We start from the raw sequence: 20,606 nt of genomic DNA, 5'->3' as shown, positions 1-20,606 counted from the left end.
ACAGTCTGACACTGCAGTTTGCCTCCACCCTCCTGTTCTATATGTGAGTGTGACCGATAGACTATCAAGCCTAGCATGCTGTATGCTTCAATATGCACATCTTCTATTCAGATTAAGATAGAGCATTGCATGCTGGAACTGGTAGTCTCTTCAGTTTCTGTATTTAAAGGGATACTGTCAAGTATTGTTATAGTAACCTTACGTGTTACATGTAAGTAAAAAGTAATGCTGGGGGGGGAGACTGTTTTCTGACAGGATATTTGACAGTACTTTGTGTGTAGTCAGCTTCCCTGTAGTCTATTAATAAGGGAGAAACCACTAACACAAAAATATGCTTAGTTAAACCCCCTCACAAGCAGGTTCATTCCAACACAGTGGTAAAATCACCGGAAGCCGCTGAAGTTTGCTCAGTTTCCACTGGTGCAGCTGAACTGTTGTGATTGCCACAGGGTGCTATTTCTAAAATTTCCTACTATAGATAGGACCTCAATTTCTAATGCAACAACCAGAAGAGAACCTTTGGGTTTTCTTTAATATCATAAAGAAGGGAAAAGCATCAAGTCTAACTGATTTGCCTGCTGACACAAAGAACCTTTAAACATAACTGTGAAAGACTTCTTTAACACCCTTACACTTTCTCTTCAGCCTAGGAATTATTTTAAAATACCACTCCAGATCGCCAGTGTGGTCTGACAAATAACGCTGTCCCAGTTTTTTCACTTTCAATTTTGGGCTGGGTGTGCCCCAGTCTGTATCCTTAAAATCTACAGCTGTGCAGCTTTCCCAGCAAGTGAGCAGAAATGAAACTTCCAGTGTCTGGACTGGGTTTTGGTTCTGTGTGGCTGCCAGACTATAGATACTTCCCTTGGCCTACTTCACCCCTGCTATGTAGAGTGACTAACGTTCTGGTTTTTCAGGAAAGTCTCATTTTTATAAGGATCCTGGCAAATCATTCCCTCCCTTAGCTTGTGCAAATGGCAGGGGTAGGGACAGAACTGTAAAATAAATCCTTGGGGGGGAAATGAGATGCTGTGTCAATCCTGATTCAGTGGCAGGATCCAGATTTCCATTGTAGAGATGTATCGTTATATTTGCATTGGAGGTGGGGAGGGTGTATAATAGTCTCAGAACTTGTTTTCCAGTGATACGGTTACAGACTAGGATAACGCTTCACTTCTTGATCTGGGGCTTTCCTCTTTTTGACCCTCCCAGGGGACAAGAGCCAGATCCCAAGGGGTTAAAAGGAGCTGGTCTCTTTCACTTCCATCTTGCAGGAGGTGGCACGCTGCAAGTGTGCATCTTGCAATGAACACAATGTGGTAAGCCAGTCACTATTGCTTCTTCTGACTACTGTCAAATCCTAGCATACCCTCCTGATGGGAGGCTTACCGCAGCTGGGAGGTGGGATCACAGGGCTTCTCGCTTACAGGGGAGTTGCATTTCTAAACATTTTAAGACTTGTGCAAAAAAGCACAACACTTTGCTGTGCAGTAGTGTAGCTCTGGCCTTGTCTTCACTAAGGAGCTTCTTACCTGTTTTTTCAGCTGTGGTACAGCTGCACTGATGCACAACTTCCTAAAGTACATTAACTGCTAGTGTGGTCAGAAGATTTAGGCTTGAAGCAAAGCTTTCCTGAATCCGCATACAGGCACTAATGTTTCTTGCCTCCTGAAATACTACTTCTTACCAAGCCTTGAACTTAAGACCACAGATGTTGTACCGCTATAGCTCGAAATCCTGGGCCAAAGTTGCATAGAATAGGACTCTTAATTGCTGTGTTTAACTATTAGGTATGTGTGGATTCCGCCATGACCAAAAAAAAAGGTTTAAGGCCAGAAGGGGCAATTATGATCATCTACAAATCTAATCTGTATAACATAGGCCTTAGAAGCTCACCCAGTAACATCTGCATTAAGCTCATGGCTTCTGTTTGACCTATAGCATATCTCTTAGAAAGATACCCGGCCTTTTAAAGGTTTCAGGTGATCAAGAAACCAGCGATGACATTGGGAATTTAGCCTATTGGTCTTGTCCTACAAATACATCTAGGTGTATTGTTATTAAAAACAATAGTGGAACTACTATGAGTGTTCTCACTGGGGCTAATAATAGTAAGTGCTATTCCCAGTGGCTAGTGTGCAAAATATGGCTTTGAAAGTGCGATATTAAAATTATTCAATATGAAATCTTCATTTATAACTGTTAGTATTGAGACCCTAATTTGGCCATGTTTGTACACAGCTAACTATATAATAAAAATAGACTTCCTAAAGTCTTAATTTGTCTTAAAATGGTCTTAAATGTAAACTGACTTTATCTTACTGTATTTTATAAAAAAAAATCAAACTTTTGTTGAATTAAGAATACGGTTCATGTTTGTAATCTGCTCTTGAAATGTGGCTTCTAAGACCGACATTACCTTTCACTGGAGTTGAACGCTTAATCATCGTCAAAACTATGCAAACAAGTTTGAGAACAAAAAAATTGTTGTAGAATATTTAGCTAGGTAATTTTTAAAACCATCATTCATAATTTGCATGTTGTGGCATGTCTTGCTGATAAGGTGGCTACACCCCTATTGCTTATACTAATGTGTTGGCTTTCATAAAAGCCAGTCTAAGTTAATGAGGTGTTATCAGTGAGTAAATTGCTCTGGCTGGATGGTAGAAAATACCTTATAAATTGATCAGTGATTTTGAAGATGCTCTTAGATCAAGCTTGTAAATTACTTGCAAGTTGAGGTAGTCAAAATACAGTAAAAGTGGTGTATCTGGCAGTTTACCAAGCGGAAAGCTCTATAAATCGGCATTTCTGATCTTCAGTGGGGTTGCCAGGTGTCCAGTTTTCAACTGGCCATTAAAAGTCTGGTTGGTGTGGGGCCAGCAGACGTTCTGCATGGCTCCATGGAAGCGACAACATATCCCTGCTGCTCCTAGGCAGAGGAACAGCCACGGGGTCTCTGTGCACTGCCCCTGCCCTGCCCCAAGTGCTGGCTCTGCAGCTTGTGGGTGGAGGCAGCGCGCAGAGCTGTCTGGCTGCGCCTCCGCCTAGGAGCAGCAGGGACATGTTGCCGCTTTCAGGGAGCTGCCCAAGGTGAGTGCCGCTTGGATCTGGCACCCTGAAACCCTTCCTGCACCCCAACCCCCTGCCCAAAGCTCCCTCCCGCACCCAAACTCCCTCCTTTTTAGTTAACCGGAATTTTTGAGTTAGCGGCACCCCCCATTCCTCCAGTGTGCTGGGTAACAAAGCTTTTACTGTAATCCGCTCTTAAACCACATCCTTTTGCATCATTTTAGCTAAATTGGTTTAAGAAGAGCACCTTAAGCTAATCAGTGCAACTTCCTCATTTGGATATGGCCTTAAGATTCTCCTTGTACCAAAGAGCATTGTCTAAATCAGGGGCGGGCAAACTTTTTGGCCTGAGGGCCGCATCAGGTTTCCGAAATTGTATGAAGGGCCAGTTAGGGGAGGCTGGGCCTCCCCAAACGACCAGGCATGGCCTGGCCCCTGCCCCCATCTGACCCCCCCCCCCGGTTCCCTGTCCCTTGACCGCCCCCGGAACCCCTGCCCCTGACTCCCCCCCTTTCCTGACTGCCCCCCCGGCCGCCCCATCCAATGCCCTCCCTTTCCTGACTGCCCCCCCCAGACCCCTACCCCCATTCAACCACCCTTTCTCCCTGTCCCCTGACCACCCCCAGAACCCCTGCCCCGACTGCCCCCCCCCCCGCCCCATCCAACCCTCCCCTCCTTTCAGACTCCCCCACCGCCTGGGACCCCTACCCCCATTCAATCCCCCTATTCCCCGCCCTGACCCCTTTCCTCTCCCAACCCCCTGAACTCCCCTGCCCTCTATCCACCCCGCCCCCTTACTGTGCTGCCTGGAACAGTGGTGGCTGGCGGCGCTACAGTCGCGCTGCCCGGCTGGAGCCAGCCATGCCACCGCGCAGCATAGAGCTCTGGATCAGGCCGGGCTCTGCAGCTGTGCTGCCCCAGGAGCTCATAGCCCCGCCACCCAGAGCATTTCACTGGCAGCGCAGTGAGCTGAGGCTGCGGGGGAGGGGGAACAGCAGGGGAGGGGCTGGGGGCTAGCCTCCTGGGCCAGGAGCTCAGGGGCCGGACAGGAGGGTCCTGCGGGCCGGATGTGGCCATGGGCCGTAGTTTGCCCACCTCTGGTCTAAATAGACAAGACTGAAGGGCAAGGGTGAAAGATACAACCTACAATGATAAGGGTGATGGTTGGCAAGTTAGTTGTAGCTGCTTAATGTTCTGGTTTTGTGTTTATGATCTGGCTTTATAATGCATCATGTGGTCTGGGGAGACTGGAAAAGCTGGGGAGAGTGAACCTGGCAGCAGAGAGAGTGAGAGGGGTGGGGAAGGTAGTCAAGTCAAATGGCAAATCGAGTTCAGGATCTAAGCACGTTGTTCTGATTATCATCTCTACGTCCAGAGGTGGTAGTGCCTCCTGCTGGGGGATTTGTGTCTCCTGGGGTTTGTTCTTCCCATGCGAGTTACTGCTTTTACTCCCTCATTTCCCAGCCCACTTTGGCTGGGATGGAGAGTCAAATTTGAACCTGGAGGACCTGTGGATGAGCTTCAACGCCTACCACCTATCCCACTTCCTTTGCTCCAGGTGCTATAAACCTGTTTGCAGAGCACTGTGGTCTCAGAAGCATCTTTATATTGGTATCCCCTATTTCCTGTCTGTTACTACTCTTTTGTGCCAACAAGGCCGAAGATGAAAATGTGCCTGCATTCTGTATGCCCAGTGTAATCAATAATGTGGTAGGCCTGCTGGAATCTAAATGTACAAAAGACAAAATTTGGTTTCCCACCTCAAGACAAAATACTGATGAGCTTGTAAAGCCCAGCTAACATTCTTGGTGAAAAGTGGCAGAGATAGGGGGCACTGGCCTCAGTGCCGGCTTTTGGCTGATTCCCCGCGCCTTAGGCTCACCCGGCGGTGGTCCGCTCTGGTGGCATTTCGGCGGGGGGGAGGGCTGGGGGGCAAGGGTCCGCTCCGGGGTCTTTGGCAGCATTTCGGCGGCGGGGGGGTCCGCTCCGGGGTCTTCGGCAGCGGGGGGTCCTTCGGTGCCGTGGAAGACATGGAGCGGACCCCCCGCTGCTGCCGCCGAAGTGCCACTGAAGACCCGGACCGCGGAATCGGGCCCTGCAGGTCCTAAAGCCGGCCCTGACTGGCCTCACTTCACATGAACCACTATCCCATCCCTTCCTTGTGAGTTGAGGTGTGGTCAACACTTGGGGCCAGTGAAGATTCTAATCCCATCTGTCCCCCATCTTGCCTAAAGTGTGGGAACTTATAGGCAGTGGGGGGAACAAATATGGAGTTACAGCTGCATGCTTTCTGGTAGTGGGGGCAGAGGTTGCTTAGCTGTTCTTGCTGTTGCATGGCCTGCATCCAGGGAACTGACCACAATAGTTGATGATTTTCCCTGAGCAAAAGGGACTGGAGAATAAATGTGTGCACCAGTTAGCCAGTGGTAGATATCCCAGAATAATACCAGGACAACATGTTGACATGCTAACATAGCTGTTTCTCCTTTCTGGGAGGGTGGGGTGCTCCTTTCCAATGTAATACCAGTCAGGCGATGTGAGGCCCTCTGAAAACACAAGCTAGATTTTTTTTTTTGTGAAGCTGGAATGCATCCAGGTGTCTAATTTGGGGTTATTGTGACAGTTGGAATAGGAAGTCAGCTAGCTAGCTACTTGGCACTGTCTACAGCTGTTCTCATCCTCCTCTTCGTTCTCTCCACAGCGTGGCACAATGAGGCGGCGATATGAAGATGATGGCATCTCAGATGATGAAATTGAAGGAAAGAGGACATTTGACCTGGAGGAGAAACTCTCCACCAACAAATTCAATGCCAACTTCGTCCTCTTTATGGAAGGCAAAGGTCTGTGGCCCCTCCGCTGCCCACACCCACTCTACTGCAAAGTTTCTAGAGAGAAACGCTGTAGGAAAAGTGCCCCTGTGAACAAACTGTCTGATCAGTGTGTGTCCTCCACAGTCCTCGCTCCTGTGGGAAGGGGGGAGAACTACTTCTCTAGTAGGGTATATATATATAATCTCTGGGAGGAGAGGAGCTCTTCCCCAGTGCTCAGGGCCTTAGAGGACAAAACTCACTGCTAAGTTCTTTAGCTGCCAGTTGGATTGTGGTGACACAACTACTGGTATCTAAATCCAGAGATTTGCCTCTATTTTTATTTTCTATCTTCTCCCTTCACCCCATGCCCCCTTGATATTTTGGGCCTTGTTCCCCCTTGCTATCTGTCTTGATTCTTTCTCCTCTCTGAGCTGCTCTGCTTTCCTAGCACACGCAGCAGAGTAAATATGGTCTTTCAATCCCACCTCCCCAAAAAAGCCCTGCTATAGCCACTGTTAAGTGGCTTGGAGATGGAGTGGAACATGCTAAGTGAAGTCTCAGCTCTACCCCTCACAGCTCTGTGGCCAATGAGCCAGCAGCTGGAAATCCAGTCCTAAGAATGGCTTTTGAAGTTTCTCCCTAGCAAACCTCCACCTGAAACATACTGAGTAAGAGTGGAGCTAGGTTCCTAATTTTGCATACCTAGGTGGGGTGGGATAAAGAGAGAGTTAGAGGGGCAAATATAAGCTTGCATGTGACACCTATAATTAAGGCTACATTATTGTCACGAAGTCACAGAAGCCATGACTTCCAGAGACTGCCCTGACATTTTCTGCTTCAGCCCCTGGGTCTGCCACTGGAGCTAGCAGCCAGTGGGGCCCCGGCAAGGTTCCAGCAACAGGCGACAGCCTCCTCAGGGTTCCAGTGTCTGGAGACAGCCTTGCAGGGATGTGAGGGGAGAGATCCCCACAGCTCCCAGCCACCCAGTGGCAGGGGAAACCATGGAGCTGCAGTGGCAAAAGTCACAGACAAGTCATGGCTTCCGCAAATTTTTGTTTATTGCCCCTCACCTGTCCATGACTTTTACTAAAAATAACCATGACAAAATCTTAACCTTACCTATGATTACCGGGGATCCTAGAAATGCATTTGCCACAGGAAAACATGGAATTTGCATTTTTACAGAGAATCTTTAGTTTTTATATTCTGTGAAAAAATAAAAACATGTATAGTGGAACCCCGATTATCCGATCTAACTGGCCCCAGTCTCAAATCGGATAATCAAATTCAGATAATCAGGAGAATGGGCGGAACTCAGGCTGTCAGCTTAAAAATTGTAAATATATCAATAAAACCTTGTGTTCAACTGATACCTAAATATATTGTAGCTAAGGAAACTAAGTTCAGCATTTCATTTTAATCGTGGAAAAATGTGGACTTTTGTGTATTTTATCGGAGAATTTTGGTGGGTTTTTTTTAATCATGGAAAACTAGGATCCCTGATGCTCACACAGCTGATGTGAGCTAGGCTCTAGATGCAGAGCCCTCGGGGAGGAGGCAGTCTAACTGGTTTCTTTAAGGCCTCTTTTGCTTGATTGAGTTTGTTCGGGAAATGATAAACTCTTTCCCTGTTTGTCTGACTCAGCTATAGGGGCCCACATACCCTGCCTGCTTGTGCCTGTCTGGTCCATGCTTATGGCAGACTGCCTACAGCTGATTAGGACAGTGCTTGGAGATGAAATTCTGTAGGAGAGGGTGGCTAAGCCCAGTTCTTCTTTCCATTCTTTATGCTACCTGCTCCTTCCCTGGTATCTCTGTGGTTGGCAACTTCCCCTTAATACATCCCCTCTTCTCTCTCACTCATGACAGACTTCAATGTTGAGTATATCCAGCGGGGTGGCCTGAGAGACCCTTTGATTTTCAAGAACTCCGACGGGCTCGGAATAAAGTAAGTGTTGAGGATATGGGAGGGTGGGTGACTCTAGCCTAGCTGGCCACTGGCTGTACTAGAGAAATAACCTAGCAGTCTGACAGAGCCTTTCCACCTGAGGGTGGTCTTTCTATCCCAAGCTGTATCCGTGGATGCTCTCCTAAGAGTTCCCAGTTCAGAATCTAGTCTCGTTGTCCCCCCATGTCCAACTGTGGGAAAGCAGATTCTGGTAGCTGCCCCGGTGCGGTGTCCAACTTGTTTTTACCGTGCTTTTGACATACATCTCTACCCCGATAGAACCTGACGTGATATAACACAAATTCCGATATAACGTGGTAAAGCAGCGGGGAGCGCCGGGCCCTTTAAAATGCCACCCGAGCCCCGTTGCTTTACCGGGTTATATCTGAATTCATGTGGACTCCGGCAGCCAGGCTCGGGCAGTGATTTAAAGAGCCAGAGGCTCCTGCCACTGTGGGGAGCCCCGGGCCCTTTAAATCTCTGCCTGAGCCTCACTGCCAGAGCTCCGGTGGTGATTTAAAGGGCCTGGGGCGCCCCACAGCAGCTGGAGCCCCAGGCCCTTTAAATCACCACCGGGGAAGACTGGTCCAGTCCGGCACGCCGTACCGGCCCGATATAACGCGGTCTCACCTATAAGGTGGTGAGATTTTTTTGGCTCCCGAGGACCGTGTTATATCGGGGTAGAGGTGTATGTACTCATTCTAACTGGGCGCCCATCTGGGGTGGTGGTTGTATTTGTATCACTGCAGCACCTAGGATCTCCAGTAGCAGGCCAGACCACATTGTACGAGGCGCTGTATCAGCACAGAACAAAGACAGTTGCTTGGCTTATGAGCCCTGTCTGAGAGAGTATGAGTTGGGAAGAGTTACAAGAATGGCTCAATCAGTGGAGTGAAGATGCTCTTGCCTGCCTGAGTTGCTAAAGGGAGAGGCTAGTCAATAGGTTAGGACCATTCAGAATATGATAATGAGCACACTATATAGGTCTCGGGTTTGGCTCTCCCTTAGTGGGGCTCAAATGCCCTGCTCTGAGCTCTGGTAGGTTCCTTGGGCATGGCTCTTTCCTGACTTGGGTGGAGGGAATTAACTGATACACTCCCAAGTGCTGTGCTTTCATGGTGCCAAGTGAGATGTCACTTACAGTTGTGCAGATCTGCTTAACATGCTCATCCCTCTTTCCATATATGCTGTGATCAGCTAATGCTGATGGCGTTCAAATTAACCCCTTTTTGAGATGAATGGGACAGTTAACCCTTCAGAGCTATTGTTTCAGACTCCCTGCAAATTTAGGCCTAGTCTGCACAGTTTTTAGTACTGGTATGAGTCTGCTAGTTATGGGGATGACTTATTTTTTTTACCTATTATAGTTGGGAATAAGCTGGAAACAAGCTATATCAATGAAAGCCCGTTTGTACTGGTATAACAGTCCACCCTAGTGGGGGTTGTACCACTTTAACTGGATCAGTGTAGATAAAACACCGTGACTCTGGTGTATCATATATTGCTGATTTATTCAGTTCACACTTTGAAAGGTTTTCTTTAACCATGAGGGCTAGAGACTTAGGCCCTACATGCAGTGGAGATATTTATGCCAGTGTAGCTACACCGGTACAAACACAAAGGGTAGATGTGCTGTGTCAGTGTGGTTCAGCTTGTATTGCTATAGATACACTGATACCCATCACCAGTATAGACAGGCCATTACTTTGACTTTTTTTTAAATGACAGCTGAGGCTTATTCTACATTAAAATTTAGTTTGACCTAGTTACATTGCTCAGGGGTGTGAAAAAAATCACACCTCTAAGCACTGTAGTTAAGCCAACCTAACCCCTAGGTTAATGGCAGAATTCTTCTGTTGATCTAGCTGCTGCCTCTCGGGGAGACAGATTACGTACATCGCCTGGAAAACCCCTTAGGTTGCTATAGGAAGCGTCTGTGCTATGGTGGCATAGGTGGAGCTGTGTGGCTATAGTGTCCATAGTGTAGACGTGCCCAGTGATTCTCAAGTATAGGCTGAACCTTTTCCTAGAGCTGCTATACAATGCGTGTACTTGCTGGTGACAATTTATCCTATTCCTAAACTATCACTACTCCCCTTGTGACAGTTGTGCCCAGCGTTTGCCTGTTGAGGCACCTGAGTGGATTTATTGTTTGCAGAAGAATCTGTTTGCACACATTGGTTTGTGTGCTACTATCATGGCTTTCTTGGCTGCCCTCATAGGTGGAGGGGGAAGCATGTAGTGTTCTATAGGGGGGAGGAAGGCAAATGTGGAGGGATGGAGCCTTTGAGATGCCTATATGAAGCCAAGGGCTACAGGAGGGAGAGAGGCCTGTGGCAGAGACTCTGATTTGTTTTAGTTAAGTGTCTGTCTTGCAGGATGCCAGATCCTGACTTCAGTGTGAATGACGTGCGACTGTATGTAGGTAAGTGTCTCTCCTGCTGCCTTGTGGCATGGTAGTAACTGGCCACGGTGACTTTCAGAAGGGGTGGGGGAACTAGTTCAGGCTGTTGAATCCATGAGCTACAACAGTCTTTATGGCTCCCTCAACACATTGCTGGCTGGGTTCTAACAGCCCCTCCAGTCCAAATAATCAAGGATTTTTACTGCCTGAGAAGAAATCTAGTCTGTGACCAGGAGTAGCTGAGCCATGGGCTTTGTTCAGAAAACTCTAAACAGTTTCTGGTTGCCCTGGTGTGGATGAGGACGAGGGCCTTGGTACACTCCTGCAGGAGAGGGATTGACCTTGCACATAGATGGGTGATGCTTACAAGTTCATCCCTCAGAAAGGGCTTGTCCCCTCTTGTGCTCTGGCTTGTCTGTTCTTAGTAGCTCCTTGTGCACAGCAGTGATGTCTGTTTTGCTCTGGCAGGGAGCCGGCGGATGGTGGATGTCATGGATGTGAACACACAAAGGGACATTGAGATGTCCATGGCACAGTGGGCACGCTACTATGAGACCCCAGAGGAGGAGCGGGAGAAATTGTATAACGTCATCAGCTTGGAGTTCAGTCACACAAGGCTAGAGAACCTGGTGCAGAGACCTGCTACGGTCAGTAAAGTTGTTGTCTTCTCCCCCCCTTTCCTTTCATTTTGGTAAAGGTAGAGCACTGAGCCTGGCCCCTCCGTACTGAAGAAGAGAGCAACCAGAGGCCTCCCTACAATACTTATGGGGTCAGACAGGGTTGCTGCTCCTTCTCCAACCCCAAAGAGCAGCTGGAGCTCTATGTAAGTTTTGAGCACCTGCGCCATTGCAGACCTTGCTAAATTGGTGAGAAGTGCAGAAAGGAATGGGTAGGCTATTCTGTCAGAGGAGGCCACAGTAATCCTATCTAAATCCTCAAGACAGTCACTGTGGAGGCAGAATTATTTGTAGCTAATGAGGCGGGGGGGGGGCAAAGCCGCAGTACAGAGAGACAGCCTGCAGGTGAGAGAAATGTAAGCCATTCCTAATGAGGAAGTTAACTAGACAGCGGAGTAACCTGCTCTGCTGGAAGGGGTTCAAGAACAGATACACGGTAGCGTACATCCAAGTCTGAATAAAGGATGCATTTGGGCTAGTCCAAGTTTTAGTCCCTGGACTGGATCACTGACTCCCAACCTCATCCTGTTTAGCTGGTTCCACTGCTTGACAAGACAGTGTCTGTTTTCCAACCAGTGCCTGCTTCCGCATTCAGTTGCGTGCACTGAACTGTTATGAAGCTTGGTAGAACCCCTTCCTGCATCTTGGGGGAAGCCTCAATCCCATTGTTAGTGAAAGCACAGGCAGCCAAGTAGAAGGTGGGAATACCAGCAAAGCTACAAAGTAATACTTCTGTTGCATAACATATGAAAATAACCCAGCCAGGGCAGCATTTCCGTGTTCAGATTATTTATGCTGTTCTTAAACCTTGCATGTGCTTCAGAATCTTGTGTTACAAATGCCCATTGCTATGTAGAGGTTGCGGTGGGGGGAACTGGAGATTTCTGCAGCTTGGGTAAAGGCAGTGTGTGGGGAGGGGGTCTTGAAAATATGTAAAAAACAGTTTGGAATGTGAGAGAAGCACATAAGCAGGATGATGTTAATATGGAGTAGTGAATGTTGACAACTAAATTAACTCTTAAACCTAAGGACAGGGTCCCATTGAGATAAATGCAGAGTGGTTCATACCTCAGCTATTGTGTCCAATTCTCTGCAGACTCGGACACTGGTGTATTACGTACTCTTCATTCACATTTGGAAGATTTCCTATGCAACTATAAGAATTAGAACAGTTTGCTTAAATAAGTTAGATTTCAGAGCACAGTTTTGTGGCAAGGGTGATCTTCATACTGGATTCTGCAGAGCTGTGGAATGCATGAAATCCTGGATTCCAGTCCCAAGCCTGAAGTAGCAGTGCGGCAAAGTGGCTAGGAACTGTGACACCTGTTCATCCTTGTGACTGTGATCATCCCTGGGAGGCAGTCTCACTATAGCCATAAATAGTATTTCTACTTCAGTAGTCCTGTTTGTTAGTTACCTGGCCATTGCAGATGTCAGATTGGCCACAGGACCTCCTAGAAATACTCAAGCATGCGAAGAGAGCCATGGACCATCTTACCGAGACTTGGGCCTAATTCCTCTCTGGTTGCAGGTGGATTTGATTGACTGGGTCGACAACATGTGGCCAAGACACCTAAAGGAGAGTCAAACGGAGTCTACAAATGCCATTCTGGAGATGCAGTATCCCAAGGTGCAAAAGTAAGTGGCCTCATGAAGCACATGTACCCAGCTCCTCCTCCTCCTGGTGGATCTAGGGGGTGAGGCAATCACGCAAGTAAAACTGAATACCAGGCAGCCTGGTATTGAGGTGAGATGAGGGAGTCTGTGTCCCTCTATACCTGCCCCCAGGTACTGTTTAAAGAGCAGAGCTGTTAACTCCTCCAGCCTCTGGACAGTTGCACAAGTTCCTCTTTGTTGCATTTGGTAAAACTTGCTTGGCTTGTCATTCTAATACAACATGTCCAATTCAACAAGTTGCCAAGTATTTACTGTCCTGCCATAGCAAGCAAGACTAGGCAATGACAGACTTCAATGATCTTTTAGAATCCCAGAGCTTTTAGGATGAGGAGGGAAGGTCTTCCTTTTCCTGCCTGGGCTAAGGCTCCTCCTGTGTATTTTATTTCTTGATGTAAATGAACTCTCCTGCCATTGCCAGCAATCTGCTATCACTGTAGTATTTAGACTCACGTGCTGCTCAGTCTGCATTTCCCTGGAGTCTAACACTACTATTTGTCCCTGCACCCCCCTCCCCCCCATCTTGCCCCTCCACACCCCTTGAGTATGCTGCAGCTGTTGGGGGTTTCACAAGTGACAGCTTTAAAACAGAGGTATGTGCTACTCACTTTCATCCTGCTCATCTCTTCTTCCTGTCTCTGGCTAGGTACTGTCTGATGAGTGTTAAGGGCTGCTACACAGATTTCCATGTGGACTTTGGCGGCACCTCCGTATGGTACCACATCCACCGAGGGGGAAAGGTATGAGGGCAGCCCCTGTGAGGACTGCTAAAGATGTTTTATGTTGGTCTTTAGAAAGCAACCAGGGTAGAGCTAAATTTACAAAGCCATGTGCTTCAGGGGAGATCTGATCTCTAAACTGGGATGCTGTTCCATGGTGGGTGTGACATAACTATCAGCATTCTGGGACCAGCGGTAGAGACTATCTGGGGTTCCTAAAGACTAACTGGAGTGCTTTCAAAAGTGCAGCTGTCTAAAGATCTTAAATTGCAAACAGGTACCCTTAAAGTGACACATGGGTTAAAAGTATAAGGATCAGAGTTCAGGATGGGTGGCGATGGGTTTGAATATGAAATCCTTATCCAACTCTGAGCTTCTCCGCTTTAGTCCATTTCTTGTAACTGAACCCAACTCTGTCGTCAAGGCTTGGATGGATTTGGATGCAAATTTCTCTGGCTCATCTCTGGTTAGCATTAAGTCTCTCAACTTTGTATAATAGACTTCTGATGATTTACAATTAAGGTTGTGGGATGACTTTGAAAGCCTAATGTGACTTTCCACTGGTTTAGACTTCTGTGCAGTTCATATTTGTTGTTGTATTACAGTAGAACCTCAGAAGTTACGAACACCTTGGGAATGAAGGTTGTTTGTAACTCTGTACAAAACGTTATGGTGGTTCATTCAAAAGTTTACAACTGAACATTGACTTAGTACAGCTTTGAAATTTTACTATTCAAAAGAAGAAAGCTGCTTTTAACCATCTTAATTTCAATAAAACAAGCACAGAAACAGTTTCCTTACCTTATCAAATTTTTTTAAACTTTCCCTTTATTTTTTAGTAGTTTACATTTAACACAGTACTGTATTTGCTTTTTCTTTTCTCTGCTGCTGCCTGATTGCATACTTTCGGTTCCAAATGAGATGTATGGTTGACTGGTCAATTCGTAACTCTGAGGTTCTACTGTGCTGTCTTTATTAACAAGAATGTTAGTTTTTTGTAACACTTAAAGGTACAACGCAACACAATAATAATAAAGAAACTACCCAAGCATAATCTTCAAGGTATATTATAAAGCATAAACAAACTTCAGTACATAAAAATTTTATATGCATAACTCAATGTGGAAAAGCCTTCCTGGGCTATTGATATCTGAAAGACATATAGGCATTACATGGACTCCTGCATATAAAACTGCTCTGAATAATCCAGGTTTTCTTCCCTGTACAAACATCATTGTGTCTCATCCCTGGTCTATACTCCGAGATAAGAACAGGAGTACTTGTGGCACCTTAGAGACTAACAAATTTATTAGAGCATAAGCTTTCGTGGACTACAGCCCACTTCTTCGGATGCATCCGAAGAAGTGGGCTGTAGTCCACGAAAGCTTATGCTCTAATAAATTTGTTAGTCTCTAAGGTGCCACAAGTACTCCTGTTCTTATCTCGGAGTATAGACCAGGGATGAGACACAATGATGTTTGTACAGGGAAGAAAACCTGGATTATTCAGAGCAGTTTTATATGCAGGAGTCCATGTAATGCCTATATGTCTTTCAGATATCAATAGCCCAGGAAGGCTTTTCCACATTGAGTTATGCATATAAAATTTTTATGTACTGAAGTTTGTTTATGCTTTATAATATACCTTGAAGATTATGCTTGGGTAGTTTCTTTATTATTATTGTGTTGCGTTGTACCTTTAAGTGTTACAAAAAACTAACATTCTTGTTAATAAAGACAGCACAGTAGAACCTCAGAGTTACGAATTGANCACTTCTTCGGATGCATCCGAAGAAGTGGGCTGTAGTCCACGAAAGCTTATGCTCTAATAAATTTGTTAGTCTCTAAGGTGCCACAAGTACTCCTGTTCTTTTTGCGGATACAGACTAACACGGCTGCTACTCTGAACTCCGAGATAGAGGATCTAGTCCTTGGTAAAATGGACAGAGAAGCCCACAGAGTTCTGACCACATCAACACCAATCTATAGAGGAATTGTAGGTCTGGAACCACAGACTTAAGATAGCTGAAATCAGACACATCTGAAAGAGAGCTGGATCTCCCAGCTCCTGCAGTCTCTTGCATAATGTGTTGTAGCAAATCTGTGGCTGCTTACATCTTCCTAGCATGATAGATCTCCCTGTCTACTCATCTTGCATAGAAAGTGTTTTTAAATGTTTGGGGTTTTTCTGGTCCTGAAACTATACTTTGGCTTGATTCAGGCCTGGTCTTAACACTTAACATGTGTTAGCTTCTTGTGCTGAACCCTTGTGGGTTCATATAGGAATTGTCTGCCCCAGTGTGACCCAAGATCCATCTGGGCCAGCACTCTGCCTGATGTGTGTTAAGTACCATCTTACCCTGTCTACACTAGGACTTAAAACGTGGAATCACAGAAGTGTAAGGACTGGAAGGGACCTTGATAGGTCATCTAGTCGAAGCTTCTGCACTCAAGGCAAGACTAAGTAATAACTAGACAGCTGTTTGTCAGACCTGTTCTTAAAAACTTCCAGTGATGGAGCTTCCAGAAAAGCACTGGACAAAACTGCCTAGGAATCAACTATCCTGACAGGAAGTATTTCCTAATGTGAAACCTAAACCTCCCTTGCTGCAATTTAAGCCCATTCTCTGAGGTTAATGAGAACAATTTTTCACCCTCCTCCTTGTAACAAACTTTTATGTACTTGAAAATTGTTATGATGTCCCCCCTCCATCTTCTCTTCACCAGACTAAACAATCTTTTTTGTTTACTAGTTTTTTGTTTACAGGTTTTCAATCTTTCCTCATGTTTACTAAATCTTTAATCGTTTTTGTTGCTCTCCTTGGGACTTGCTTCAATTTATCCATCTTTCCTGAAACGTGGTGTCCAGAACTGGACACTCTGTTCCAGTTGAGGCCTTACCAGTGTGGAATAGAGTGGAACAATTGCTCCTTGTGTCTTGTTTACAACACTCTTGCAAGAATGATGTTCACTTTTTTCCTTCTGGGATGTATGTTAGCTATCATGTTTTAATAACACACCATTTTCCCTAGTGTAGACAGTGCTGAAGAATTGTTGACACACATTTGCACTGTTTGAGTTTAAACCAGTGCAAAAAACTTCTTCAACAATATTTTAGGTTAAGAGAGGCTCAGATCAGGTCTAAGCTATAAAGTTTTGCAGACATAGCTATGTCAGTTAAGGACATATGGGGAAAAATCACACCCCTAACTGAAACAACTACGCTAATAAAAGCAGAAAAGTAGATGCAGTTATTCCAACAAAGTTCTTTTGCCAGTATAGCTTACTTCATTCAGGGAATTTGGTATAGGTCAGGGGTGGGCGAACTTCTTGGCCCGAGGGCCACATCTGGGAATAGAAATTGTATGGCGGGCCATGAATATTCACAAAATTGGGGTTGGGGTGCGGGAGGAGGTGAGGGCTCTGGGGAGGGCTAGGGATGAAGAGTTTGGGGTGTAGGAGGGTGCTCCGGGCTGGGATCGAGGGGTTTGGAGAGCAGGAGGGGGATCAGGGCAGGGGCAGGGGGTTGAGGTGTGGGGAGAGGCTCAGGGGTGCAGGCTCGAAGCAGCGCTTACCTCAAACGGCTCCCGGAAGCAGTGGCATGTCGCTTCTCCAGCTCCTACGTGGAGGCGCAGCCAGGCGGCTCTGCATGCTGCCCCATCTGCAGGCACCACCCCTGCAGCTCCCATTGGAGCACCGGAGGGGGCCATTGGAGTGCGTAGGAGCCAGAGTGGGGCCATGCCGTGGTTTCCTGGAGCTGTGTGGTGCGGCCCCCAACCCAGCACCCAGGCTGAGCCGCATGCTGAGACTTGCGGGCCGGCTTAAAACGGCTCCGGCCTGCAGGCCTTAGTTTGCCAACCCCTGTTATAGGCTCTATGAGCAAAAAAAAACTTTTTTGCTGGTATAAGCTGTCTCATTTGGGAGGTTTTAACCCTTTCTAGTGTAGGCTAGGCCTCAGTGTCATGGATGCCAAAGATTTGTGATAGCTTTTTGTAAAAACTATTTTAATTATGCACAACACTTTATGGAGTTTGACATGTACAGGAAGAGGGAGATCTTCTAACACCCAAGGCAGCTAAGGCATCTGTCTGCCACGGAAAGGTACACTACTCTCATCTTTGCCTTTGAAAGTCATCCCAAGGTGTTCAGTTGTAACAGGCAACTTGCTGTTTATTATAGGCGCACAAAAATATGAGCCATTTTGGAAAAATTTCCCTAGAACCTAACACCCTGACTCCGTTTACATTAATTCTTATGGGGAAATTGGATTCGCTTAACATCATTTTGCGTAAAGTAGCATTTTTCAGGAAGGAGTTATTGTCTTTGTATACTGTAGGGCTACACAGAGGCTAATAGAATAATCTTAGGCATTTTCAATAGTAGAACTGCACTTCAGAAAACGTTACTATACATCTTGTGTGTGTCTAAGGATCTAGAATTTCCAGTGGGTTTTGTATTCTTGTCTCGTTGGTTTGCCTGTAAGGTGATGAATTTCCACATACCCTGGATGCTTGCAGTACTCTTCACATCATTCTGATATGAAGCCTCTCTTATTAGTTGCTGTTATCTCTAACGGAATGCCTACTGATGGGTCTGTTAGAACCAGCATTTGTGTGGATCCTATTGTGGGTGGAAAGAGCTGGATGTTTGGTGCTTGAAAGAAATAATAGAAAAGGAGTGAAGGGAGTTTTGTCCACAACCGTTAAAGGATCTCTACCCAATGAACCTTGCAGATCTTCTGGCTGATCCCGCCAACACCCCAGAACCTGGAGCTCTACGAGAATTGGCTGCTGTCAGGGAAACAGGGGGACATCTTTCTTGGTGACAAAGTGTCAGACTGTCAACGAATTGAGCTCAAGCAGGGCTACACGTTCGTCATCCCCTCAGGTATAAAGGGCTGGGGGGAGAACCCTGGAAGTGTGCATTTGTCCTTGTCTTTGAAAGGAATATGATCTGTGCTAGGGGTCAGGAAGTCTGAGGCAGTGGGGAGAAGAATCTCTGGGGGGGACACCCATAAAATTTGGGCAGTTCAGAGCAGGGTGATTTCTCCCTGAACTACCTGGATAGCAAGCCTCTGTGAGAGAGGAAAATAGGATATACCTCTGTTCTCTCTAGCATCTTTCATACAAACTCCCATAATATATCACCAAGTTAACTAGATACTAAATCTAAAGAACAAAGCAGGGGTCAGTAATTAAGAGGCAGCGGAGAAAGATGTGTTCAGCTGAATATTTGAAGTGAGCTGGACAAAGAGAGGCTCTTCCAGATGGCAGAAGCTGAAGAGAAGGTGCTTGGTGGGAACTATTGAAGGTGCAAAATGGAAGCTAGTCCTGATAGAGGAAACAAAGTAGGGGAGTATGGGGGAGGGTGTGTGGTTGGCTATAATAACTCCATGGACATTCCTAAAATAAGGACAGTTTTGACCTGTGTCCTGTAATGAAAGGTTGGGGGAGGAGAGTGCATGTATTTAGGAAATGAGTAATGTGACTGCACTGCTTTGTATGTGTGAGAAGGTGGCAGCAGCATCCGGCAGATGCTGGAATCTGGAGAGCTGGAAACATCGAGATGGGAGTTGCAGGAGTGAAGGTCAGAGGATCTTGAGACTTTGAGGGCTAACTGTGTAGTGACTTGTAGAACAAACATGTGGCAAAAGGGAGTTCATAGCCAAGGATGGTTCCAGGGCTAGGAACTGTGGAAGCACTTTAGAGCTCTAAATAAATGAGAAGTGGGTTTTGAGGTTGGTCCATCTGTCCAAGAGGAACCCTTCTGTCCTTTGAGACATTGGGACATTCAGCTAAAGGGAGCTGAAACAAAGCTTCAGACTGACTTTGCCAAGGCAGGCAGAGGATAAACAGAAAGGTGTCAAGAGTCCTTAAACATACCGCTGAATATGATCCAAGTAAGTGTTAGAGAAGGTGAAGAGAACTCAGAAAAGGTAGATAAAGCAGAAGATAGGAGTTGATCCTTGTGGAATCTATAGATCTGAACACTTATCTTCAAGACTCTTAATGATTTTGAGTCTGGTATGTCTTGAAAATTAACAGTCAACTGGGTTGTGCTGGCAAATAGAATGGTCTACTGCAAGGCAAAGCTTGTTTGAGCAAGAGAGCTTTCTCAAGAGCTGGTCCAAGGCTATGGAACTCCTGCAGGATCTGGGGGTCACTACTTTGTCCCAAATGCCAGGCACACTCTAGCCTGCCTTCACTAATAAAAGCACATAAATTACCATATGCAGCTTCCTCCTCGGGCAAGGAATGGACAATACCACGTGTCAGGATTTTTCAACTGTGCTCATAATGCCTAGCATTTAAGTTGTCTCAGAGGGCTCTTGTTGCAGTGAAACCCATGCTGAAATTTGTCAAGGGCATGGTTTGTAAGAGGTGGCTGGAGAGATGAGGATTGCTAACACCTCTTTGGTGAAAGCAAAGATTACAAATAAGTAGTAAGTGAGAGAGGTTTTTTAAAGGAGAACAGATCTGAAAGATACCTGAATAAAAGAGCTGAGTGGCAGGAATATGGAGTGTTAGGGACAAATGTTGCAGAGGTGGCTTTCCTAAGAGATTGGATGATAGGAAGTATGGGGAAAGAAGGAGATAGATACTTCCCTGAACCATGGCTGCCGCAGCTTGGAAGGAAGTAAATTTCTCTCTGCTGGTTGTGGGAAGGCTTCAGCAAGGAGAGAGAGTTGTGAGAGTGAAGAGTACTAATGGTATGAAAGAGTGAGAATTACATGCACCTTTGGAAAAGATGGGAGGATCAGGAATTAGACCACTGTTTAGAAGGCATCACTGCCGATCATATCTGTGCATTCTAGATCTTCTGGTTTAGTAAACAGTGCATACCCCATCTCTGCTTTTTCTCAAGGCACTGACCTGTTTGACTTAGTCTATTATAACTGGCCTGCATGCAAAACAGAGAACTGCAAACTTTCACTGGAGTGAATTGATTAAAGGCAGCTATCGAGCTATCCAAGCCGAGGAAACCTATGACCAAGATCACATCCTATTGGAGAATCTAGTGTGATCAGAAACACTTTAATTTCTAGATGGATGAGGTAGACTGCCTGCTATTTCTTTGAGACCACAAGTGTGCTAGGTGCCATGCAGATACAGACAGGCTCTGCCCCAAAGAGTTTAATCTGACTAATATGCGAGGAAGAAGTAGAAAAAGGAGAGAAGGTGCTGTTGGAGGTAAAGAAGTGAGTGACAAATGAGAAATTTTAGACATACATGAGTTGGGGTGGCTGGAGCAGCTAAGATTGGGATTAGCACCGCCAGGCACACACTATCCACATCCTTGGTGT

At 46.1% G+C, this 20,606-nt stretch overlaps 1 protein-coding gene across 5 annotated transcripts in view; it reads left to right on the top strand.

The window, feature by feature from the left end:
- KDM2A (lysine demethylase 2A) overlaps nt 1–20,606 on the top strand; it is an 87,446-nt gene that overhangs the window by 39,643 nt on the left and 27,197 nt on the right. For 3 of the 5 annotated variants that reach the window (XM_034767742.1, XM_034767744.1, XM_034767746.1), the window contains 7 exons: nt 5,774–5,912; nt 7,752–7,830; nt 10,209–10,255; nt 10,703–10,881; nt 12,443–12,549; nt 13,232–13,325; nt 18,037–18,190. In XM_034767742.1, coding sequence (XP_034623633.1) covers nt 5,774–5,912; nt 7,752–7,830; nt 10,209–10,255; nt 10,703–10,881; nt 12,443–12,549; nt 13,232–13,325; nt 18,037–18,190 — 799 coding nt within the window. Of the gene's footprint in view, nt 1–1,212; nt 1,320–5,773; nt 5,913–7,751; nt 7,831–10,208; nt 10,256–10,702; nt 10,882–12,442; nt 12,550–13,231; nt 13,326–18,036; nt 18,191–18,823; nt 18,890–20,606 lie in introns of those variants that run through there. The other 2 variants (XM_034767745.1, XM_034767747.1) reach the window with 2 other exon arrangements.

This window comes from Trachemys scripta, chromosome 4, assembly GCF_013100865.1.
Source record: "Trachemys scripta elegans isolate TJP31775 chromosome 4, CAS_Tse_1.0, whole genome shotgun sequence".
Classification (NCBI taxonomy): domain Eukaryota; kingdom Metazoa; phylum Chordata; order Testudines; family Emydidae; genus Trachemys; species Trachemys scripta.
This window is presented reverse-complemented; position numbering and strand designations above follow the sequence as displayed.